The 20,128-nt window shown below is 49.9% G+C and overlaps 1 protein-coding gene across 2 annotated transcripts in view; it reads right to left on the bottom strand.

The window, feature by feature from the left end:
• XYLT1 (xylosyltransferase 1) overlaps nucleotides 1-20,128 on the bottom strand; it is a 306,120-nt gene that overhangs the window by 75,794 nt on the left and 210,198 nt on the right. For both annotated transcript variants that reach the window (XM_027042948.2, XM_053213227.1), the window contains exons 4-5: nucleotides 3,612-3,784; nucleotides 2,442-2,644 (exon numbers count right to left, since the gene is read on the bottom strand). In XM_027042948.2, the coding sequence (XP_026898749.2) occupies nucleotides 2,442-2,644; nucleotides 3,612-3,784 (376 nt within the window). The remainder of the gene's footprint in view (nucleotides 1-2,441; nucleotides 2,645-3,611; nucleotides 3,785-20,128) is intronic.

Raw genomic sequence — 20,128 nt, 5'->3', positions numbered from 1 at the left:
ACTCTAGAATGATCTCTGTCTCATTTGCCTGACAATCTTTTAATCCTTCAGTTTTCAAGTTAAAACTGCAAGTTGAGATGTTCTGACCTCTGACCATGTCCACCCGCTAGTCATCCCCTTGCTTTCTAGCTCTTTCATACCTTGCATGGCGCCTCTAATTCCACCTTCACAGGCAGGGGACCTGCTCCACCAGGTAGGGCCTGGGGCGCTTTTGCTCACTAAATGCCCAATTAGTGCTTAGCATAGGAGTTGCTTAACGAACGTCTGTGGAATGGGCATCTGAACAAATGAGTAAGTAAATAAGTAAGAATCTGCCCGCCATGTTTCATAATCTGCTTGCCTTGCTATCCTATGAACAAAAGAAAATAGGTATGTTTCTAAGGATCATTTTTCTCAGGTGCAAGGGTGCCAGGTGGACCCTGCCTCAACTGGCCAAAGAGTGTGCCTTCCCCAGGTTCCCGCCAGGGCCCAGGGCTTCCCAGCCAACAATGAGATGCCACCAACCAAGGATGGAAGGAAGGCACCAGGAATCGCATCGTGAAGGAGATGGAGACCATTTCTAGCTTTAAATAGAGAACATCCCTCCACGCCTGTATCTTATTTGGTTCCTGATTCAAAACCCAAACTCCTGGGGATGTGTGCTTTCCATATTTGATGACATTATGTACGATGGTTTAGGTGTGATCATCCTGTGGACGTTAGGTTAAAAGAACTTATCTTTCTGGGAGGTATACGGAAACACACACACAACTACAAGGTGTCTCGGGAGTGCTTCAGTGGGGCCGCGGGAAGAGGGTGATGGCACAGACACGTCAGCACTGGCCACGACCTGATTCCAGCTGAAACCAGGTGATGTGTACGTGAGGGTTCCCTATACTGTTCTCAGCACACGTATGTGTGTTTGAAAACTGCCCTGGTAACTTTTTAAAAAAAATTTTTCTAATGTTTATTTTTGAGAAAGAGAGACAGAGACAGAACATGAGGAGGGGAGGGACAGAGAAAGGGAGATACAGCATCCAAAGCAGGTTCCAGGCTCCGAGCTGCTAGGACAGAGTCTGACACAGGGCTCAAACTCATCAGCCGCGAGACTATGACAGAGCCGAAGTCGGACACTTAACGGACTGAACCACCCAGGTGCCCCAAAACGTTTCTTTCTTTTTCTTTTTTTAAAAGATGCCTTCATGTGGCTCTTGTGTGGAAAGTACTGTCCTCACCCAATACCCTCGCGCCACCAGAGGAAGTTAGGCCCCCCACCCTTCGCTCTCTGTCCTCTTCTCCTTTTTAGCCCCACCAATAAATCAGGCTGGAAGACACAACACAGCCAAGCAAAGAGCTGCCTTCCAGCAGGAAATACACTTCATTTTCTTGCCTTCTCTCCCCGTTCCCCCGTCTAGAGGAGTTCCCTTTTTTACAGCCTATTTTAAAGAGCAGATCAATGTTTGGGCCAAGGGACAGATGTTCCTGGTGGCATCTCAGTTTCTCAGTGCCTCAGGGCTGCTGGCCGCCCCACCAGCTCCACACAATCGTGGCTGGCAGCCTGCAGGCCCACAGCGCGCAGACATTGGAGAATAGCTTGCCATTTGATACTTTCACGTGAAACCTCCCAATTTTTAAATGTGCGCAAACCGTTGTTTTGTTAACAGTTGTTAGGGACCAAGTACCGAGACCCGTGGGCGTCCAATAGCCCAAAAACACACGTCTGTGACTCTGCCGGGCCTATCACAACTGACCTCCCTTCCTCCACTCTGCTTCCCTTTCCAACACCTTGTCCTGTCTCTAATCAAACATGCCAGGGACTCCCAGATTCTAGAACGAACATCATGTCACTGCAGGAATCTCTATGACCTCTTAGCACTCTATCCCTTGCATACTCCGTTCCAGCCGCACTGAGCCCCATTGTGCCCCTCCCCCCCTCCCCCCGAGTACACCAGGCACATTCCCAGCAGCCGCAGTTCCCTCCGCCTAGACCACTTTCCCAGGCAGAGCAACTCACCCCTCCTCCTGTTCTTCTCCATAAGGACTTCCCCAGCCACTCTCATTAAAATCACAACTCTCTCCTGCTGCTATGTTCTGCTTTGTTCTTCTCACATGCCACCATACTATTTTGTTGTGGTCTCCCCCACTTGAATGGAAGCTCCCCGCAGGTAGGGGTTTTGTGGTCTCTTCTGTGTACCCTTGAACAGAGCTGGGGACACCGTGCCCTCAGTAAATAAACACTAGCTGAATGAGTGAACGAACGCACCCGTGATGCTCAGGTCCGGTGCGGATCCCAGGCTGGAAGACCCCAAGTGTAAGGTCTCCACGGCATCTCATGGAGGCAGAATGCTTCTCCAGCCCGGCGGCCGTGTGCCTCTGCCTCTGGTTTCACAACTCGGACCAAGGAAAGCAAGAGGAAGCCAAGACCTTAGCACAGGCGGGCCTGGGGCCACAGGCCGCCTTACCTGATGGGGTAGTCGGCTGCGCTGAGGTTGATGAAGAAGTCCCAGGGCCAGTCGGTCATCTCCAGGAGGTCACGCATGCCCTGCAGGTACGTGGACAGGAGGCTGGCTCCTCCCCAGATGGTGGCCATCCGCCAGGGGGTGACGCGAACGTTGTCATACTGTCTGGCAAACTGGAGCACTTGCCGATGTAGGTAATTAGAGCGCTTTTCCCAGAGAGAAAAGGGGACAATTCAGCAGCCCAGAAAACACACAGACATGCCCCTCGGCTTCTCTCTGTCCCTTCCCTTCTAGTTGACAGGGCTTCTGAACATACTGGACTTTGCCAAGTAACTGGTTCAGGCCTGCAGGGTCTTTCTATGTGGCTGTGTGAAAATTTATTATTTTTAAAAACTTGTTTTAGGTACTTGAAATGCAGATTCCCTGGCCCCACCTCTGAGCTGATGGTTCACTCTGTGTGGGCTGGTGCCTGGGATGCTGCATTTTAATACAAGACTGAGGCATGTGGTCTGAGGATAATAAGCTAAGAAGTACGACCGTGTCTAAACCTGGTGTGTATGTTGAGGGATGGAACTTCTCCATGACCTTCCCAAAGTCCTGCTGTGATCAAGCATCCCGTTTTTCCTCCTCGACTACTGACATAATCGTGTCAGGTCAGCAGACCAACAGAAACCTCTACCTCAGGCATAAGTCGGCTGTGGGGTTTTTATAAATAAAGTTTTATTGGAACACAGCCGCACATACTCATTTATACATTTCTTATGGCTGCTTTCACGCTACATTGCAGAGCGGAGTTGGTGCAGCAGAGAGTGTAGAGCCCACATAGCCTAAAATATTTACCATCTGGCCCTTTCTGGGACATGTGTGCCCACCCCTGGGATAGCCCCGCTCACAAAGCGGCAGGCACTGTATCGGGCAGTGGGGCAGTGAGGAAAAAGAGGTAAGAAACACAACGTTTACAGATAAAGTCTAAAGTCACAACTGGGGACTTTGAAACACACACACACACACTCTGTGCCTGTCTTTTTCTCTCTCCCCCAGACCAAATGCTACAAGGAGAAGCAGCTGATTAGACTATCAGACTTGCCTGAGAGGCAGGGCAGCTTGGAGAGGGGCAGACAGATGGGCCAAGAAAGGCAGCAAGGGGTGGCAAGCGGGGGAGGAGTTCCTCACCTTGTCCACGTGGATGTAGTAGAAATGGTCTTTGTGGTAAATGGCCTTGAACATGCGCTGCAGCTGCCGAGAGGCCCGGCCGTGGACCACCAGGACGAAGGCGATTCTGACTGGGTTGGCCAGCATGTACTCCACCGAATCCTCGTCCCACTGAACGTTCTTGTTGGCTTTGCCTGGGGACAACCCAAGAGACCACAGAGGTGGGTGAGGCCCAGAGGTTCTTTGGTGAGAGACAGGGAGTTTCTCTAATGCTTCAATTGGGGACTATTTGAAAGGCACGGTCATCACATTGGGCCCTGACACCTAATCCAGCTTAACTAAGCTTGTCGTGGACACTTACAACGTCCTGGTACAAATGTGGGGGACCGTGAGGTCCACAAAGGTAGGGTTCCAAACCCCAAGAAGCTTTAAAAAAGCTGATGGAGACCTAAGCACATGTATTAACCTATAGAACAAGGCGGGAGGAAATGAGAGGTGTAAGAGCTGTGTTTCTGAACTGCAGGGGAAGGAGGAGGTATTTCTGAGCTGGAAAACACAAGATACACGAGCTGGCTTTGCCTGTCCAGCACCCACTCTTCCTTCTCCTCCTAACAGCACCTTTTTTCGTAAAAATTGTGGTAAGAAGAGAAAATATGGTATCTGCCCTCTTACACTTTTAAGATCACAGCCGAGTATTATTCATTCTAAGCACAATGTCACACAGAAGGTCTCTAGAACTAAGTCATCTCCCAAAATGAAAACTTTCTCATACAGGACGTTGGGGGGCATCGTCCCCCTCCTCCATCCTTAGTCTACATGGATGGGGAGGGTCTCCATTATCGATGACAGGGAAAGTCACAGAGCTTAAGGCCTGGCCAATCAGAACACTGTATCTCTCTGGCCATGAACAGTCTGTACGGTTCAGAGACGGATGTGTGACCCAAAGAAGCTAATTAGCCAAGAAGACAGTAGAATTCCAGACTTTTGTTGCAACAAGTAGATTAGAGAGGCTCCCTTTCTGCAATACACAAAACTGCAAGACTCTAAGAGCCCATTTATCCCCACCTGGACAAAGATTTTTTTCTGAGAGAAAAGCCAACACAGAGGAGGCACTGCTGAGTCATGGGATCCTAAAGAGCCCGCCTGAGTTAGCTTTATCAGTCCTGCTGGAGGTCAGCCACCATCATCTCTTGGTTTTCTTTGAAAGCCCAGATGCTAGACCAGAAGCACCTGCACCTACGTGGTTCCATATGTCTTTTACCCTAGAAGAGCCTTAAAGATTCCTTTTCTCCTCCTTTCCCTTGCAAACACTCCAAGGGCAGGGCTTCAAGGAGGAACACAGCCTGCTGGGTTAGTTCATTACAATTTTGACTAGAGATCTTCTGCCTTTCTTCTGCCTGACTGCCTTTGGGTCAAACTTGATTTCTTCTGGCTTCTAGGTTTATGAGACCCAGAATGTTGCAGGTGTCCCAGGATGTCAGCTTGGAAAACAGAGAACCAGGAGCGGTTAGTCTGGAGCTCTGGAGACTGGGAGCCTGCCGCTGTCACTGGAAAGCTGAGCGACTGCCAAATGAACACGGCTCCTTCTATGCTGTTCCAGAAGACAGGATGAAATTAACAGGGATGATGTCGAGATCACGTGGCCCAGCCTTTATGGCCTACATGACTTACCTCCTGAGGCCCTCTGCGCCCTGCGTGCCTTACCGTCTACCTTGCTACCTGGCCTTCTTTCTTTTCCTTGAGCCGTTTCATTTTTGCCTCAGGACCTTCTCACTGGCTATTCCTGTTACCTGGAACACCCTCTCCCTAGATCTTTGCATGGCTGTAGCTTGTCATTAGTTCACAGCTCAACAGAAGAACACCTGCCGCCACCAGCCACATCACTCTCTTTCACCTCACCGTATCTCAACTTCTGCGTAGCATTTAATACCATCTGAAATTGTTTCTCTGTTTACTTATCAATTGTTTGAACACTCCACTAGGACATAAGCTCCAGGAGATGAGAGGCTATTTCGGTGTTGTTTATCAATGAACACTCAATGCTATAACAGGATCTGGCACACATCTGGTTCTCGCTGAAAAAAAAAAAGCGATAGGAGGGTACATTTTGGTTTGGTCCGTAATAGTAACAATACGTTTCACTGAGCGCCGACCAGCCCTTGCCCTTCATTATTTCACTCAATCCTCTTAACAACCCCTGCACGATAGTGCTATTATCCCCATTTTGCAAGTGAGGAAACCGTAGCTTAGAGAGGCCAAGGGATTTGTTTATTCAAGGTCACAGTGCTTTAATTACTCAGCTGAGATTCAAATCTGGATCCATTTCCAGAGCCTATGTCCTTAAACACTAATATATACTACGGTACCACACCTAGACTTTGGAAAAGTTTATAACAATTCCGCTTGAGTTGAGGAGAGGACAGGAAACACCAGAGGGGCTCCTGGGTGGCTCAGTCGGGTAAGCGTCAAGCTTTTCATTTTGGCTCAGGTCACGATCCCAGGGTCAAGGGATCAAGCCCCGTGTCAGGCTCTGTGCTGACCATGGAGACTGCTTAAGATTCTCTCTCTCCCTCTGCCCGTTTTCCCTGTTCATGTACACTCTCTCTAAAAGAGAAAATAAAAAACAAAACAACCCCTACTCAATTCTGCTTTTTAATGAAATAGCCTGTAAGTTAGTCATTAAGGCTAGGTAGACATGCATTCAAGGCCTATCATAGGCACTGCAGGAAGGATTCCTATGTTATGTGGGAGGCTGACTCTCGATGGCCAATAAGATCCCACCTTTTCATCCATCGAAATCCAACCACCCATCCAGCAAACCATTCGACAACCCATCCAGCAAACCATTCGACAACCCATCCAGCACAGCACTCAACAGCTTATCATCCAGAAAACCAAGCATCCATTCATCCATGCACCCATCCATCCAGCATCCTCAAAGCAAATCACCCATGCCCCCACTCTTCCAACTATCAACTTGGTGATTTATGCCATATTAATTTAGCCTGTACCTCTTTGCCAAATACTGTGCTAGGTACCAGTAAAATAAAATTCAGGGAAAAAAATCCTTATCTTTGAGGGGCTCAGCCAGCTGGGGCAAACAGAAGACAACGGTCACATGTTTTAGGATAGGAGTGTCTTCAGCTTGCCCTCGGAGTGGGGAAGGGGTGAGCGGTCTGCCTGCAGAGCTAGGGGGCACCTTAGGAAGTTCAGCTCAAAGCTTCTGAGCCCATCTTTTTAAGCACTCGTGGTGGATCCCAGCGTCTTCGGCTCCTTGGCTGTTCAGTCAGTAGCTGCGATCCTGGGGATAATTACCATCTTGGCTCTTGTTGCAGACAGACTGAGCAGCAACCAGAAAGGGTTATCCTAACCACCCTCTAATCTTCCCTCCGAACCAATCACAAATATTCTGGGCTTTCCCAGTGATTATATGAGAGGGGCATGCCTGGAGGAATCGTGTCCCTTTAGACACTCACACAACTATCCATCCATCCACCCACCCACCCACCCAGCATCCTTAAAACCCCCCATATGCCAGCCCTGGACAACGCCTGAAGTGCTAAGACACGTAGGATGTGAGCCTGTTTTCATAAATGGATTATGAATGGACTAAGGAATGTGAGAATCCAAAGTAAAAAGATGGTAATGTGTAAGAAAAGCTTATATTCTCCTTCCCATGACTGCAGCCTAAAGGCAAGATACTGATCTTCACCAAGCTGGCTGCGACCTCGCCTTCCCCTCCTTGGAGACTATTTAACAAACGGAGGAACGTTTAGAAACAACGGCTACCTGTGCCCCTTTTTAACACCTGGACTTCATCGGGTGGTTTTTCAAAGGCCTAAACGTGGCCCACGACACCATATTTTCTAGGAAGTTCACTCTGCAGAGGCTCCTGCTGGTCCTCAGGTAACACTGCTCATCCCTACCCCAAGGTGTCTGGGTAACACTGATCTGGAGCTCCCCACACCTGCAGCTTCCTGGGCCTCTAGGATCAGCCAGTGGTCTCTGGCCGTGGATATCTCTTGCCATGCTGCTGAATGGGTGGGTGAATGAATGAATGGAAGGAAGGAATGCATTCTGGACACGAGCCGCTGCTCCGGTCCAGAGGAGCTGATGTCATTTGAGGGCCCGCTATCCAACAGCCTGTGCCAGACCGGGTTTGTGGGTGACTTACTTGGCTCTGGGGAATGCAGGGTCAGCCTGTGAGGCTCAGAGAAATCAGCATGTCTCCCCAGGGTCACACACAAGCCCAAATCCAGTCTGCTACCTTTACCTGCCTCCAGGGCATCAGAGGGTAGAGAGACAGAGAGGGTTGGCGTCAGACCCTGTGCAGATCTTTTTTCTTTTAATTAAAAAAAATGTTTTTAGTGTTTATTTTTGAGAGAGAGAGACAGAGGCAGAGAGAGAGGGAGACAGAATCCAAAGCAGGCTCCAGGCTGTGAGCTGTCAGCACAAAGCCTGATGTGGGGCTCGAACCCACAAACTGAAAGATCATGACCCGAGCCAAAGGTGGATGCTTAACTGACTGAGCCACCCAGGAGCCCCCCATGTGCTGGTCTTTAAAGAGGTTTGTGCACTGATGTTCAAGAAAACCTTTTGTAACTTTCTTTAGGATTTTAGAAAGAAGAACAGATTCACGGACAGACAGACACAGATGTGAATGCTTCCCTTCTGAAGAAAAGGAACCGAGCCCCAGGGAAATCAGGCACTATCACTCCAGCAACAGAGCCTCTGGACTGAAAGCCATCCCCGGGTCAGACAGCTGCTGTGGGGAGAAACCAAGAGAAGAGGGAACAAAAAACCCCGGGTTCCGCTGGAATCCGGCTATTTTGGGGATAGGGCTGGGCAGGAAAGAACTGAAATACCTGAAGAAAGGAGACACACACACACAGGGGAGGATGAAGACAGGACTGAGGGGCAGAGAGAGACAGATAGACAGAAATAGACAAAGACAGAGAGACAGATGCAGAGAGGGAGCAGGGATACAGAGAGGCCACAATCCCATTGAGAGAAAAATGGAGAGAGACCTGCAGGCAGGAAGACCACCCCCTTCCTCCCACATATGGAGGGAGAAACACACACAGAAGCCCCGAGAAAGCCAGAGACCTACACAGGTACAAAAGGAGACAAACCCTGTAATCAGATACAGAGAGACAGGAAGAAACAAGGAAAGAGGGAGCCACGGTGGAGAAGCCGGGTCCACTGAGCTTCCGCACCTATCGAGCATCCCTCAGAGCAAAGACAAATGAACCCCCAGAACGTCAGAGTGCAAAAAGGCCCCAGGCCTCGCCTGCTGCCCCCTCACCTGGCAGCTCTGCCTCTCTCAGGGGCCTGGTGACGGAGGCAGGAGCCAAGGCCCAGAGCCCCACCCAAAGCGGCAGGATGGCTGGGTCCGGAAACACACCCATAACGGGCCCCCATTCCGGCACGTAGTAGGACCTCGATGCGTTTCACTGAATAACCAGAGAGGGAACGAGCGAATTTTGTGCCCACATGGCGGCGGGGTGGGGGTGCGGCTCCCAAGGGCTGAGGTTCACATGATGCCCTTTGCCAGCTGCCAGCCACCAGCTTCCCATTGTTGTCGCACGCCCCTGGCTCCTGTAATGACCTTTCCGGCAAGCAGCTCTGACACGGTGGGGGCCGGCGGGTGGGGGAGCTGGGGAGGACAAGAAGCCACACCGCAGACAGGGTGGAGACGGGCCCTGCGGTGGTCCCCTCCACACCCTGGCCACCACTGCGGGGGCCGCGGTCCTGAAAAGTCTTCTATGCAGTACGTCTTCAACGGACTGTGGTGAGATTCCTAGCACGAGCCGGAAGTGGAGAAACCTTCTCTCCCATGCTGCTGGCAGGAGGTTGGGGGGCAGGGGGCGGGAAGCTGCCACGGCTTGGCCAGCACTGATGTGGCCGCAAGAATTATAATTTTAAACATAGCCCTTGACCCAGTAACTCCGCCCCCAGGAATCTATCTTAATTAAGGTTAGGAGAAGGCAAGCGTGTAAGTCTCTACATACTTAGAAGGTTCTTTTGTTCATTTATTCATTCATCTGGTGTCTTGAATGTGCCAGGCATAGTTCTTGTCATATTAGTGGACGCAAGAGAGTCCTTCCCTGAATGCTGCTTAGTCTAGCAGGATGGAAAGCCAATAAAAAAAAGTAAGCAAATAGAAAATACAGTTGCAGATAGTGATAAAGGTTATGAAAAAGAGAACAAAGGCGTGTTAAGGGAAGGGGTTTATTTAACCACGGTGGCCGGGGAAGGCTGATGTGGGGATATGCGAACAAACTCTGATTAAGATGAGGGAGTGAGCCATGTTATTATCAGGGATGAGGAGGATTGCTGGCAGCCAGTGTAGCAAGTGCAAAGGTCCTGGGGCCTTGACCTCAATAGTGTTTATAATGGTCCAAAACAGGAATCGCCTAAAAGGTCTTATTAATACATACTGATACAGACTGTTGTCTATAATATATCAAGCAAAAGAGAAGTTCCAGTCTATAACCCCTAACGTTTTATAAGACATGCTCCCAAATATTAACAGAGGTTCATATGGTGACGTGACAGTTTTCCTCTCTTATTTATACTTTTCTGCATTATCTGCATTTGGTAAAATGGATTACATTTATCATGAAACATAACAAAGGTGAGGCCTAATCGATAATTCTAATACCAAACTGTTTATTGAGTGCTGCTACGTGTTAAGCAATTTCTATCCATGATTTTTTTTTTTCTTACTTCTACCCAAACCCCTGTGAGGAGAGTCACTGTCCTTCCATTATATGACTGAGGAAGCTGGAGCTCAGACAAGTCCCACTTGGGACGTGGCTGTGCTGGGGATGAAGCAAGTCTGTGATGCCATAGCCCTATCGTTGCCACTACGCTCGATCAAACTGTCGCCATTACAAAAAGAGGGAAGGCTGCTTCTAGAAGAAGCATGTCAGCTAGCTTTCAGCTGCAGGACAGATAACGACATGTGGCCGGAGCCGTGTGTGTCTCCACAGACTAAGACCCAAATATTGCCCAGCTCCTAAAAAAAAAAAAAATCAACAAAAAAGACCCCTGATGCATTTCACAATATAATCAGGTTCCTGTGACACAAGACAGGAAGTAAGTGGAAGAATCAGAGTGATTAGGGGCAGCAGGAGAAGCTGACTTCAGACCAAAGCTAATAAGCCATGTTTGCAGGGAAGAATATCAAACCTATTTTTGCGATGCAGGTGTGAAGGCCAAGCAAAGGGAATCACGGAGAGTCCTGCCAGTTTCTTTCTGTGCTGCACTCGGCCTGTTGCCCAAACTCCATGTTTCTCAACACGGTCATGGGTCAGACGAGGACTATGTGATGCTTAGGCTCCAGGGAGGTGGGGAAGATGAAGCGGCTTTTGCAAGGGCCGATGTGTTGGGCAAATATCGTGATGCTGGTAACAACCTTGCAGGAATACTGCCTGGGAGGAAGAAACGAGGTGCGGGGCCGAAGAGCACTGCCTCTGGTCAGGCAGACCTTGAACAAGTTACACAAGCTCTCCAAGCCCCAGCTTTCCCGTCTGTAAAACGGGCATGTGATAATCACAGCATCTGCATCACATGAATGTTCGAGTCCGGTACCCGGCACTGCGCCTGTCGCACAGTAAATGCTCAATAGACAAGAGCGTCCGCGTCGTCAGTGTTCATGTCATCATCTCTACTAGGGTGTTTGTCCACAAGGATCAGCATCAAGCTTGGTTTAACTAATGGGCCCAGTTGCAGGCTCAACCCCGAAGCCTCTCAGGCTCCGAGAGCTGTGCACACGCAGCTTCCAAGCCAATGTCCACAGCCGGAGTCCTCCGCAGTGTGCGCCTCACACCGCGATGAGTAAATGCGGCCAACGGGAGCGACTTATGGCCACGATCCTCTCGCGGTGAATCCCACTACCAGGTAATGACAGTGTCCACCTGGAATGAATGCTATACGTTCACTCTATCTCCATTAAAAAAATAGTAAAAATAAATACAACTTCCAGGACACTGCTAAAATAAAAAAAATCCCAAACCCAAATCAACCAAACAAAAACCAAATCCAAAAAAGCCACTTGATTGGAATAGTTGTTCCACCAACAAAGCCCTCAATGCTATTTATACTCTGAGAGGGCCTCTCGGGCCTGCGGCAAGAGAAGCAGCTTTCTGACTCGGTTCCAAATAAGAGGGTTGGTTGGGTCGGGAAAGGAGACACGTGGACACAAGGTTGTGCGCACGTGGCACTCGGGTCAGGAGGTTCCGAGCTGGATCATGACCAGCTTCCTGCTCCTGGGAGGCTGTGGGCTGCACTTCAGCACCAGTGGCCAGCTTTGTCACTTCCCGGTAGAGACTCTGGGAAGACAGAGTTCCCTTCTGATCCTCGGTTCTTCCTCTGTAACATGGGATGGTTCCTCGGTAGCTCTATTTTTTTTATTTTTTGAGGAGCACCCATACTGTTGTTCATTCCCATCGGGATGAACGTTGAGGGCGTGATGCTCGGGGAAAGAAGCCCATCGTGGAAAGGCAAATACGGCATGATTGCCCGAGTGTGAGGTGGTGAGAGTGGTCAACTGCAGAGAATCAGAGAGTGGGCTGGTGGCTGCCAGAGGCTGGGGCGGGGGGATTACTAGCAACGAGCAGAAAGTTTCAGGCCAGCGAGATGAACAGGCTCTAGGGTCCAGCTGCACAACATTGTACCTTGAGTGACCAGTGCTGGGCACTTGAAGATGTGTTGACAGGATAGATCTCATGTTAAGTGTTCTTACCACAACAGGATAAAGCATGTACATGAAAAATAAAGAGGGATGAGCAATCTGTCCCCGACCCCACAGAGTTGTGTGGTCATTCGTGACTGCGGATGGGACACGGCTTCCAACTGGCGGCAGGCTCACTGCACAGAGGCAGGATTCACAACACTCGGGGGACAGCCCCTGACGGTGGTAGATTCTTTGTCAGACCTGGGTGGGGGTGCCTTTCCCCACTGGGAGACTTCAATGCGGAATTCTGGTGACCAGTACTTGGGAGATGCCCAGTGCCCAGAAAGAAGTCCTGCTCTCAGTGTGCCTAGAAAGCTGGCCGGGGTGTGAGGGCAAGTGCACCAAAGGCCACAAGTCTGAGTCCCAATCCTGCTTCTGCTGTGATCCAGCCATGGGACCCTGGGCGAGTCACTTCCCTTCCTTGACCCCTCTAACCCTTACAAAACAGTAACGATATGTCTAGGTAGACTGAGCACTTACTATGTCCTAAGCACTATCCACGCATGGTGTCATTCTCCCAAGGTCTAAGGAAGCAGGTACCAAGGGGCGCCTGGGTGGCTCAGTCAGCTAAGCATCTGACTTCGACTCAGGTCATGATCTATGGTTCGTGGGTTCAAGGCCCGCGTCGGGCTCTGTGCTGACAGCTCGGAGCCTGGAGCCTGCTTCGGATAATGTGTCTCCCTCTCCCTCTCTGCCCCTCGCCTGCCTGTTTGTGCTTGGTCTGTCTCTCAAAAGTAAACATTACAAAAAAATTTTTTTTAATTTTTGATAACCCCATCTTACCGTGAAGGATTCTGAGGCCAAGGGGGCACTAACTGATGACAAGTCACCTCCTCTGTCGAGTGCCAGGACTAAGACAGACGCTCAGGCCTGCCAGGCTCCAAAACCTGTGTGTCAGTCTGCCACATGAGGGAGACGAAATTCCCATAGTCTGGGATCCTACCCTTACGGAATTAGCACCAGTGCATAGAAAGCTTCCTTCTCTGAAAGTGGGGTTGGCTTCCCTGAGCTGACCTCCTGTCCCGTTCCTTCCCTTCTTCTTTCTTTCCTTTCCTTTCTCCTTCCCTCCCCTTCCCTTCCTTTTTCTCTCTTGCCCGCCCTCCTGTCTCTCTTCAGCTTCATGGAGGTATAAGTGACATAAAATTTTGAAATACATAAAGTGTACATTGTAGTTCTTTGATATACATTGTAAATGGGTCCCCCATCCATCTAGTTAATTAACACATCCATCACCTCACATATTTATTATCTTCTGTGTGAGTGTGTGTGTGTGTGTGTGTGTGCGTGTGTGTGTGAACATTTAAGGTCTACTCTCAGCAAATTTCAATTATACAATACGGTGTTATCAACTACAGCCACCATGTTTTACATCAGCCCCGCAGAGCTCATTCATCTTAAAACTCAAGAGTTTTCACCCTTGCACCCACCTTTCCCTATTTCCCCCATCCCTCAGACCCTGCAGCCACTTTTCTACTATTTCTAGGAGCTTGGCTTTTTCCTTTCCTTTCTTTTCCCTCCGTCCCTCCCTTCCTTCCTAGTTTCCACATGTAAGTGATACCAGGCAGTATCTGTCTTTCTCTGTCCAGCTTATCCCACTTGGCATGATGCCCTCGAGGTCCATCCATGCCATCCCCCACCGCAGGATTCCCTTCTCTGTCATGGTCGCATGACAGAACCCTGCATAGAGACACCATGTCAGTTCGGTTTTTGATAGCTATCAGTTCCCCACGGGCCACGGCCAGGTTTCACCTTTCCTAGGACGCCATCACCACCCTTCTGCCCTGGCCCAGCACAGAGTGGAGCCCAGCGTGGAGGTCTCAGTGAATGAATGATTTCTGTCCGGTGGATTAAGCCTGGCAGCTGCGCCCAGGTTTGGGGGCCGGGAGGCCGAAGTGGAGGATGCAGGCCTGTCTCCACTCATCGGGTGAACTGGCCGAGCGCTGGGTCTCCACTTTTCCTTGAGGCTTTTGGCAGCTTGGGGACCCTTGCTGAGCAACCAGGAAAATGCCCAGCTGCCCTCCAGCATGGGAGCTAATTCAATGCCGTCAAATTACCACCAGTTGGACTTAGGGAGAATGAGGGGAGAGGGTCTCACAAGGGGACCATGGAGTCGGGAGGGGGGAGCTGGGAGAACGCCGCTCCAAGGGTAAAGGTGGCCAGGCCAGCATCCTTCAGGGCTCAGGAGCAATGAACCTTTCTCAGCAAAGCCATCCTTGACCCTGCCCCTCTCCCTTCTTTCGAGTCCCCTAAAGGCCCTCCAAGCATCCTGAACTTCCTTTTGGGTCAAACTGTGCCCAAATGTGCATAACGTTTACCATCTTAACCATTCGTAAGCATACCATTCAGGAGTGTTAAGCCCATCCATTCTGTCGTGCAATTGTCACCGTCATCTGTCACCAGCACTTTCCATCTTGCACATCTGGAATCCTCATTAAACCACAGCTCCTATTCTCTCTTCCCCCCAAGCCCCAGGCGACCACCACTCTCTCTGTCTCCATGAATGTGACCACTCCAGGAGATTTCGCCGAAGTGGAATCATAGAACAGGTGCTCTTTTGGGTCTGGTTTCTAGCCTAATGTGCCTAGAGGTCATACATGCTGTAGAGGATGGCAGGATTTCCTTTACTTCTCAAGTTGAGTCATCTTCCATTGTTAAGGACAGACCACATTCTGGTTTATCCTCTCATGGGCAGGTGAATAGCTGGTGTGCCTCCACCTTTTGGTTCTTGCGAGTAACGCTGCTGTGGAAATGGGTGTTGAGAGGCCTCTGAGACCTGCCTTCAGTTCTTTTGGGTCTACCCCCAGAAGCGGAATCGATGGATCACACGGACCGGCATCTTTGGCAAGCGAAGGGAGTACCGGCCAGCGCTGAATGCCACTGAATGCCCTTGCGTGGTTCCTGCCTCTTTATGGCAAGCGATAGCAAGATTTCCACTTACGGCAGTGATGCAAAATTACTCTGAAAATAAAACTGACTTAAGTAAAAATGAGAGTGAGTCTCCTGCCATGAAAACATTATGAGAATAATAGGGCAGGTGGAATGTGGATATGGGAAAATGGTGAAGAGGGCTGAGGGGTGAAGGAAGCTTCAGGAATATTAATTAGGCTCCACAGGCCTGCTTCCCCACCTGGGACGTGCTGAGTTTGTTAAACAAATGAGGGGAGGTGAAGACCAGCTACAGGCTGATGCCCGAGCAGCCCCATACTTCACGGAAGGACTCGCAGGTCCTTCCTACACTCCTGGCCTTCCCAGCCGGCTTCAGGGAACCAGGTTTTGTTCAGGACTTTTCTACGGGAGGCTCTGAGGGACCATCTTCCCGCTAGGGAGACGGAGCCATGGCTGTGCTGACAAACACCATCCTTTCGATTTTCACTCCAATTTGTGGGGCACTTAACATTCATGAGGTTCTTTTACAGGCTTCTACCTCTCATAGAAATGCAGCGCATGGAAATTATCCCCATTCGTGGATAATTGTCCTGGGATCAGAGAGGAGAAGGAGCTTGCTCAAGGTCACAGAGCCGGGAGGTGGAAAAGAGATTAGGGTACAAGTGGATCTGACTTCAAATACCATGTTCCACGTGCAGACTTTGCCTGGCAAGAACCTCAGCATTCCCAGCTTTGCTCAGGATCCCACGGGACCCAAAGGGGTTTCTCAACCTTGGCACAACTGACACTTGGGGCCAGATCCTCGGTTGTGGGAGGTGAGGGTCATCCTGTGCACTGTAGGATGCACATCTTTGTCACATCTTTGGTCTGTACCCACTCGATGCCAGTAGCACCTTCCCCAAACGTCTCCTTTCATTGACAAATGTCCCCTGGGAAAATGGACACCATCACTCTCCATGGAAAAGCACTGCTGTGGAACGGAAGGTCTTAAAATGTGGTCTTTGATCATCAGCATCAGCAATACCTGAGAACCTACTGGAAATGCAAATTTCAGTCCACCCAGAGCTTCCGACTCTGAAACTCTGGGCATGGGGCCCAGCACCTCTGCATTTTATTTGACAAGCCTTCCAGGTGATTCTGGTGCAAGCTAACATTTGAAAAATCACTAGCGTAGGCTAGTGATTCTTTTTTTTTTTTTTTGAGTCTGTCTATTTTGAGAGAGAGATTGCATGAGCGAGTGGGGGAGGGACAGAGAGAGGTAGAGAGAAAATCCCAAGCAGGCACAGTAGGCTAGTGATTTTTAACCCTAGGTGCACATTAGAATCACCTGAGCATCTTAATAAAAACAAACCAAACCAAAACAAACGAAATCCATGCTTTGGCTCCGCCCCAAGAAATTCTGATTTAATAACTTTGGTGGGTGACAGTGGTGGCAATTTTTTAAAGCTCCTAAGGGGTCCAATGTGCAGTCAGGGTTGAGAACCACCTTCTGGATACCTTCTTTTCTTTTCAACCACCTTTACAAAACCACGTGTCTCAAGGTGTAGCTTTACACCCAGATACATCTCCAGACTCCTCCTCAAATCCCCATGGCCTCCTGCTCCGCCAGAGACTGAAGCCTAGCTCACTGTTATTTTTCCTTCCACTCTGAGAAAATGCCTCCCTCCACCCCTGACCAAGCGCTCAGGAAATGTTCCTGCTCACTGATTTTTTTTTCCCCTCCATTCAAGTCTGGAGTTATTAAACCACAGCCCATGGCTGAACCGTCTTATTGATTTTATTGTCGAGAGCCCAGGGATATTCTAATGATGTACTGCTCAATAAATGGAAACTGGTGGGATAGATATTGATGGCGTATGGTACATTTCGCCGCAATTCACTGGGTCCCAGTCACTTTGCCTGTTACACATCATCTGTGAAAATGCTGCTCTCGGTCCTGCAAGCTCGTGTCCATCCTGCTGATGTTACTTTTCCCTGGCATCCGGATGAAAGGGCCATTATGATAACAGCTACTGCTGTGTGCCAGGCCCCAGGCTGAGTGTTTCTCAACAGACATTATTTCATTTACTTCTTACAGCAGAACGTTGTGGGGAGATACCCTGCTTAGTCCTATTTTACGGATAAGGAAGTTGAGGCTCAGACCGGATGCTTGACGTGGCTAGCTCATAAGGTGCAAAACCAGCATTCAAATCTCTGTCAGCCACTAAAACGAGGACTTAAAAATTTTTTTTTTATGTTTATTTATTTTTGAGACAGAGAGATAGACAGAGAACAGGGAAGGGGCAGAGAGAGAGGGAGACACAGATCTGAAGCAGGCTCCAGGCTCTGAGCTGTCAGCACAAAGCCCAACGCGGGGCTCTAACTCATGGACAGTGAGATCATGACCTGGGCTGAAGTTGGACACTTAACCGACCGAGCCACCCAGGCGCCCCTAAAATGAGGGTTTTTAACCTCTACTATGGTATCAAGGTTTGTGTCCCCAACTCCCAAATGCCTGTGTTGAAAACCTAATGCCCCAGGTGATGGTATTAGGAGGTGGGGCCTTTGGGAGGTGATTAGGTAAGTCATTAGGGCAGAGTCCTCACAAATGCGATGGGGCCTGTGCCCAAATAATAGAAATCTCAGGGGGCTCCCTCGCCCTTCTGCCAAGCGAGGACATAAAGGGAAGACAGCTGTGTAGGAAGTAGGTCCTCACCATACACCGGATCTACGGGCACCCTCTATCTTAGACTTCTCAGCCTCCAGAAGTATAAACAATCAATTTCTGTTCTTTATAAGCCACTTACTCTGTGGTACTTTCTTAAAGCACAAAGGACCAAGACAACCCCTAAGCTAAACTGTACGAGGAAACTAACAGCTTCCTACTGTACTTGAGCAACCTTTCAGATGGTTTCAGTACCAATGAATAGGTCACCTATTCTCCCCTTAAGTAGGGATTCTCAACAGAAACTACCGGCATTTGAGGAGAGACGACTTCTCCGTTGGGTAGGGTTGTCTCATGCACTCAAGGACATTTAACATCGTCCCACCCAATGCCCTGTCCCCTCAGCATTTCCCAACGTCCCATAGAGGGATCAGTATGACTGTGGCTTGAGAACCTCTCACCCCATGGGGAGGCAGGAGATTCTTGGCCACGATGGCCTACTTCCTTCTTGCCAACATGGACAGTCACTCTGGAAAAGCGGCATGGCCAAGTGGAAAGAAGTTTGGCTCTGAAATCCATGAGATCTGGGTTCAAACCTTAGCTCTTCACCCACTGTGACTCTGTGAGGTTGGGCAAGTTCTATCACCTAACGCTCTAGCTCCTCATCAGTAAAACGAGTGCGGGAGTGCCTGGGTGGCTCAGTCGATTAAGCGTCTGACTTTGGCTCAGGTCATGATCTCACAGTTTGTGGGTTCAAGCCCCACATCAGGCTCTGTGCTGATAGCTTAGAACCTGGAGCCCGCTTCAGATTCTGTGTCTCCCTCTCTCTCTGACCCTCTCCCGCTCACACTCTATGTCTCTCTCTCAAAAAATAAATTAAAAAAAAACATTAAAGAAAAAAAACAAAAATGAGGGCAAATACTGACTCCTGCCTTGTAGGGAGGAATCTCGGGAGTCACTCAGGGAAGTGCACACTACAGAGCAGGGGCTCTGAACCTGGCGCAATTTTGTCCCTCCAGTCACCTGTCTTCTTCTCTGTGCTCGCCTCAAATTCCTGATCTGCAGTCTCCACTGGAATAAAAAAGTGCAGTGTTCTACATGGGGTGGTTTGATACTCAGCAACCGTAACCAGGAGCAGTTATGGGAGCAGGTAACAGAGCGACGCCCGTGCCACAGAGAGCCTTGGCTCAGGAGCGGAAGACTCTCCCGAAGAGAAGACCGGCAACGAACACCTGAATATTCCCCAGACCGTTTCCACCACAGGAAGAAAACCGAATGGTGGCCCTATTACTATCACCTTAAATCATGACACGCGAGGGGCTGCATTCAAGTTCTTGCTTCTCCTTTCCAATTTTATTTCCCACCGTGCTCGCCCAGCGACCCTTTCCGTGAGGCTGCAACCTAGTTGAATGTCATCGAACCCCTGCTTCTGCTCCTCACCATGCTGGGCTGCCCTTCCCTTTTCCTCAGACACCAGCTCGCCATATGAACTGAATCGTGTCCCCAACCCAAATTCATACGTCAAAGCCCTAACCCTCAGGTGACCGCATTGGAGATGGACGTTGAAGGGGGGTTGGTGATTAAGTGGGGTCATTAGGGCAGAACCCTGGTCATACGCGATCAGAGCCCTTGTGAGAAGAGACAGGAAAGAGCTTGTATTCTGTCCACCATGTGAGGATGTGGCAAGAACTGGTCATCTGCAAGTCAGGAACACGGCTTTCACCAGAACCCGACCAGCTGGCACCCCAGTCTTGGACTTCTGGCCTCCAGAAGCATGAGCAAATAACTTTCTGGTATTGAAGGTGCCCAGAGCTGCTTAGTACACTACTCGAGGAGGGCAGGGGATGCATTTCTTGGGCTAAGATCTAAGATCTCCAGGTAGAGTGAGAGGTTAGTTAACTAAGTAAACAGGAAGGGGACAGTGTCCCCACGTAGAGGGATCAGCACGTGCCAAGGCCTGTGAGGGAAGACAGTGCAGTAAATGACAGGACAGGGAGGAGGGCCAGGGTGGCTGCAACACCAAGGCCCAGCTAAAGCACGTGGTGAGACTGGCATGAAGAAACATCATCACACAGGGTCCTGGGCACCATCTTAGGGACTGCAGTGCAAGAGAGTGACAAGCCATCCTAAGAGGCTTGTTATGGATGGCGGGGCGGTGGGGTGGGGGGGGGGCAGTGCGCACCGCAGGCAGGACCCATTTTGCGGTTTGCAGATGGGATGGTGCTCAGTGCACGGCTGCCTAATGCAGAGAGGAGGGGGAGTGGGGCC

Source organism: Acinonyx jubatus, chromosome E3, assembly GCF_027475565.1.
Source record: "Acinonyx jubatus isolate Ajub_Pintada_27869175 chromosome E3, VMU_Ajub_asm_v1.0, whole genome shotgun sequence".
Taxonomy (NCBI): domain Eukaryota; kingdom Metazoa; phylum Chordata; class Mammalia; order Carnivora; family Felidae; genus Acinonyx; species Acinonyx jubatus.
This window is presented reverse-complemented; position numbering and strand designations above follow the sequence as displayed.